The 5,812-nt window shown below is 42.8% G+C and overlaps 1 protein-coding gene across 2 annotated transcripts in view; it reads right to left on the bottom strand.

Annotated features, from left to right (window-relative positions):
* Nucleotides 1-5,409: 5,409 nt before the first annotated feature.
* LOC101856310 (tctex1 domain-containing protein 1) overlaps nt 5,410-5,812 on the bottom strand; it is a gene marked incomplete at its 5' end in the record, with an annotated part of 2,136 nt that continues 1,733 nt past the window's right edge. The window contains 2 exon segments of one of the 2 annotated variants that reach the window (XM_013090174.1): nt 5,410-5,511; nt 5,564-5,801. In XM_013090174.1, the coding sequence (XP_012945628.1) occupies nt 5,601-5,801 (201 nt within the window). 2 annotated transcript variants of the gene reach the window in all.

Below are 5,812 nucleotides of genomic sequence, written 5' to 3'. Positions count from 1 at the left end.
CTCATCCTTACTATCGTCATTTGTCCTCTACTTCTTTTGTATGTTTGTCGCTCTCTAGTGAACTGCTATTTCCGGGGTGCCTTGATAGTCGAAGCAGACTTTGTGCTGTTGAAGCTAGAGAGGTGAGCAGGGTAAGTCTGATTCCCTGTAAAGACTTCTCTGTTGACATCCACCCCTTGACGCTCATATGACCTTATGCAGTTGCGAGCACCGTAAAAAAAAACTTCATTAAAATTAAAAACTATCTCGCTTTGCAGCGATGGTGTCTGTCGTTCTTGCTGTTCCCAACCATGTTGTCAACCTGTCTAGTATATTTTCCATATGTCTGCCTCTGCCTCTCGTTCCATCAAACTCACCTGTTATTACAATATTATTTTCATTGTGTCGATAGTGCCGTAAAACATCTACCCAATCAATCAAAAAACAATATTATTTTCCAATGCTTCTTTCCCCATTGTGTGTCCAATGAATTTTGCCTGTCACTCTCGTATATTCGTCGAAAGTTTTCGTCTGCAATTTGCGTCAACCAAGACTTCATTTGTTTTACTATTTCTCAGATTACAACAATAGTTAAAGTTTTGTTTGAGAGAACGAAACAAATTGAGCGTAATTCGTTCACAGATGGTGGAAGACTATTACATGTAGTGGGTTTGTTGTTCCAATTACTCAGAATTTATTGTTACATTCGGGAAATGTAGAGTGAATATGTTGTACTGCTAATGAATATTCAAGGTTAACAGCAGATCTAACGTTTGTAGCATATTGCAGGGTTTTCTGCTTCGACGTTGTCCGTCAGGATATTGTTTTGGATGTTAAACATCAGCGGCGGATTTGTTTGTCATGTTATGCGTTAAAAATGTGTCGTTTTGGAAAAAAATGATCTTTTTCTGAAGTTGTTTTGTTGTTTTTTTGTGTTCTGTTTTTTGCTTTGTTTTTTCGTGGGTGGTTGGCGGGTGCTCTGGTGTGGTTTGCTCCTTCTTTCCTATCAAACATCTATCGTCCTTATCTCTCCTCCTTCTTTTTTATGTTTGTTACTCTCTTGTAACACCTCTAATCTTCTGGCGCTCATATGACCTTATGCAGTTGCGAGCGCCGTAAAACCTCCACTAAAACAAAGAAAAGCTTTGTTTTTCTTGTGTTCAATTCCAACATTACGTCGTTTTGAACTCAGCCAACCTGGTGCAGTCGCCAGTGAAACAAACCAAATGAAAGTACTTTGAGCTTCAAGTCCAATTAGTGGGATCAGACATTTCTGCCACCCCTGGGGTAGTGCCACTGACTGTAGTATCTTTAGGCCATTCCCAAATAGGGGGGGGCATTTCTCGTAAAAGCACAGTAGAATCGTAAATGGGCTGATTCATCATGTCACTATTGTCACGCTCATAACTGTGCCTGATCTACAACAGAGAACTGCTGCTTTTTCTTTCCTATTCCTTACTATTGTCAGTTTTCCTCTACTTCTTTTGTATGTTTGTCACTCTCTTGTGACCCGCTATTTTTGGGGTGCCTTGATAGTCGAAGCAGACCTTGTGCTGTTGAAGCTAGAGAGGTGAGCAGAGTAAGTATGATTCCCTGTAAGGACTTCTCTGTTGACATCCACCCCTTGGCGCTAATATGACCTTATGCAGTTGCGAGCGCCGTAAAACCCTCTACTATACAAAAAAAAAAGACATTTCTGCGTCTTGTGGTATAACAAAATCCAATTTGCTAAACCCATTATCGGTGCCTGGAGGCTTGAGCTGGCCTTTAGAATCGATCTGTTCAATAGTTTGTATCACATACACGAGCAGACTTTGTGTTGTTTCATATGACCTTATGCAGTTGCGAGCGCCGTAAAACCTTACTAAAACTTAAAACACGACCTAGTTCGCTGTCACTTGAAGAGGACCCGGGCTCGATTCCCATCTTGGAGAATACTTATGGAATACCTGGGTCTGTCTGCTGGGACGTTGTATCCTTGTTAGAGATATCTTATGGAGCACCTGGGTCGGTCTGCTTGGACGTTGTATCCTTCTCAGCCCGGGTTGTCCCTCACAGGCAGAGTCTAAGCTTGTCTCCGAAATAAACAAGAGCGCGTCAATGGGGACCTAACACACACACACACACACACACACACACACACACACACACACACACACACACACACACACACACACATGCACACACACACACTCGCATGTATTTTAAAAATGCCCCAAAACACCGATACCATGATCTACCTGACCTTCAGCCAGACTCTAGCGGTGACTACGGCCTTGACCTAGATTTGAGTATTGTCACAATACTATGCCTGCCCGGTTGGACGGTTAAAAATTCGTGGCACAACTTATCGTCAAAAATTTTCTAAACTATGGATCATAAAGTCTACAGATTTTGCACATTGATAGGTCAATTTGTGTTAACAGATCAATATTTTTTTTAACACCCGTTAGCTGTATTCTAGAAAATTTTTCATTAAATACTAATTAAAAATCCCAGTGGGTGGTTTCTACAGATTTCAAAAGGTTTACAGCCAGGACAATAAAAGCAAGTCTGTCATTTTTTTTTCTAATCGCGACATAATAATATTTGCTGAACGCATGCTTTGAAAATGTTTAGTGCAAAAAAGAGTATTCACCATCAAATTAATTTCTTGTAGCAGTTTTTTCCACTAAATAGTGTCATTGTTGAGATATGACGTAGGCCATCGTATGCAAAATGAATGTGAGGAGCGGGAAGTACTGCGAACAATTCCTTTTTCCGCGTGACGGAGATTTAGATCTATAATATTTCAAAACAAAATTATGAAGAAGAGTTTTAAAATTTAGTCTCAAATGTTGTGAAAAAGTATGATTAAGTTAAGACAAATTGATACAAACTGTCGTGAAAAGTGTGGGTGATAATGAATCAATCGTTAAAGAGATATTTGAGGATAAGTTGCCTCATGAATTGTTCCCACACTCCAGGCGCTACTTCCAACAAACACGCACCCTTGCTCCACTTGGCAACGCCTCCTCATACTGTTTGCGTACACGAGTGGACACACGAAGTAATAAGCTAGATCTCCACTGAGTCTCGTTAACGATAGGGCGGGGTTTAGCAAACAGCAGCCCAGTTGATTCTTAGAGCTAGGGAGGAAATTGAATGGCTGTTTGGCGTCCAGATGATAATATCATTACTCTAGCTTTTGTTACTAAATGCTGTTGTTAACGTTGTAAAACTCTTACCAAACCAAACCAACTTGATTTCAGGAACTGTATCAACTCTTTCTAGGCCATACGCCAAAAAATGTTCAACATCGCTGTTTCTTTTCGCGGCGGCTTTTTGAGTTTTTGTTGGAGGGGTTTTTGTAAGTGTTTTACGGCGCTCTCAATTGCATAAGGTCATATGAGCGTGCGGGAAACATTAAACCTTTTTTCAATCGGGTAGGAAATTTTGAATTTTGCCCGGGTGGCGGCGAAGCCTACTCTTATCGATTTTAAACCACCAATGGATCTCTAAGTTACTTCAACGTGCGCAACATGCACACGGGACCTCCAAGTTGTTTCTCCATTGTCCTAGAAAGCTAGGTGTAGATCATGCCTACCAGAAGATCAGGGGTGTAACTGAAAGACATAAGTAATGAGGCAAGGAGTAGCAGTAGAGAGGGGGGAAAGAAGGTGACGGGGTGGGGGCAGAAAGAGGAGATGAAAGCAGACGACAGAACAATGCTAGAGAACAGGAAAGGAGGTTAAAGGAGACAATTTTAGAGAGAAATTGTTTCGGTCGCTATCCTGATTCGAACCCGGGACCTTTGAATGAGGGGCGAACAGCTTAACGTCTAGACCAGGAGAGCCCCCTTTCGCGGTGTGAAGATGTGCTGATAGATTGTAGCACGAACAGATTTAAGAAGGTACTGTGTGCATTGTCGATCGCCCGCATAATATGCCCAAACTTCCCTGCCTTCATCCCATCACTTATAAACCACCCTGATGTACTCACACACCCGTACAACAATTTGTAAATCATAAAATAATAACGGGACACACCGTCATACAGGGTTCTTTATACAATCTTTTATTTCTTTTATTTTGGGGCTTGAAAAAATGAGCTTTGGGGGAGAAGGGAGGGGAAAAGGGGGGAGGGGAGGAGGAGGATGATCTGTTACGTCAGATTTTCTTCTCCTTCACAACACGACACAGGCACACAATTTTGTCTCCTCGCAAGCCAATCTTTCACCAGCCACTGATACGTTCTCTATGGTCAACTTTTTTCACACACGTGCAGAACATTTTGAAAAGGACAATCGGTGAGTCAGGAATTACATTGTACAACTAAATACAGTCCACACTGGACTGTGACTGGGGAACGGGAGGGGGAGGGGGGGTGATAGGGGAGGGGGTGATAGGGGAGGGGGTGATAGGGGAGGGGGAGGGATGTTGGAGGGGGAAGGGGGAAGGGGTGGGGGAGGGGGCGGGGGAGGAGCTGGCAGAAGATGCATAGAGGTTGTCTTTTCAAGGCTTACTGTGAGAGAGTTGAGGGGTTTTTTTTATTCTAATAATTCAAATTGGCGCATTTCTACTAATTATACTTCCGATTTTTTAGCACCGTTTTCTTCTTCAAATTAACAAGCTACCTTATCATGGAGAACAGAGTTGATGATTCATGTATCTAGCTATTTCTTAGGGAACGGATGAGAATGTTCTCTGTGGAAGTTCTCCAGAATGGACACCAATACCGTACCGTGCCGACAATTGCACTGACTGTCTACCCCGATCGCTATTTTAGAATTACAAAGTTTTATCTGACATTTTTGGCCATTTTCAGTTACCACGGCCAGAAACCAAATGTTCTATCGGCGTGATTAAAGTCCTATAAGATTATTCGGAGTCGTTATCAAAATATTAAAAGGATTGTATTTTTTAAGCGTAACGGTACATATGTCTTTGTTCTGAAACTCAAAATTCGTTGATGCGTGTCAAAGCTTGACTTGTGAAATTCAAAATAAAATAGGTCGCTTTTAAGAACAAGGGGGCTATCCTGAAAAATGGTGCTTTGAGAAAATCGAAGTTAAAGTTTTTGCCCTTTGTTCAGCTACTTTAAAAGAAAAGGAGAGTTTTCTCTTTAACCAGACAAATATACACACAAATGAAACCAAACTTCTCCTATAAGCAAGGCAATGCCCACTTTTGGTGCAGGTCAAGATTTCCGGAAACCCCCAAATCTGGGTCAGCCCGCTTGTCCTTATTAGCGACCATATTTTACATGACATTTCGCCCAACTGGGCAGTGAGCAGACAGAGCTGTGTGATTCTAGGGCAGTGCCTTATGTCTCTGTCAGCCTATCTGTCCCCGTCGTTTTATGCAAGAAAAATTTTGAAATTATGAAAACTGGGCCCAAAAATGTGAAATTATGCGATTCTGTTAAGGTTAACAAAGAATGATAAGGGAAAATAATCAGAAATTAGGCACAAAAAATGATGAAATTTTGCTAGATTATGCGGAGTGCATAAAACCACGGGGACAGTCCTTTGGCAAGGGTCACTCGGCGCATATGGCGTACAGTACGGCCGTGGCGTAGAGAGAGAGAGAGTCACTCGGCGTATATGGCGTACAGTACGGCCGTGGCGTAGAGAGAGAGAGTCACTCGGCGTATATGGCGTAGAGTACGGCCGTGGCGTAGAGGGAGGAGTTGTGGAAGCTGTGCTGGGCGAAGGTGTCGGTGGAGGGAGTCCAAAGACAGCGGCTAGCCACACACAGGGCGCTGTGACCCACGGGGCCGATTGACACCAGGCACACGTACTTATAGCGGGCTGGGCCCTGGTCGCGGGCTTTTCTCTTCACCTGACGGGGAG

Source organism: Aplysia californica, unplaced genomic scaffold (assembly GCF_000002075.1).
Source record: "Aplysia californica isolate F4 #8 unplaced genomic scaffold, AplCal3.0 scaffold01165, whole genome shotgun sequence".
Lineage (NCBI taxonomy): Eukaryota > Metazoa > Mollusca > Gastropoda > Aplysiida > Aplysiidae > Aplysia > Aplysia californica.
The sequence above is the reverse complement of the archived record's forward strand: the minus strand, read 5'-3'. Positions and strand labels throughout refer to the sequence as shown.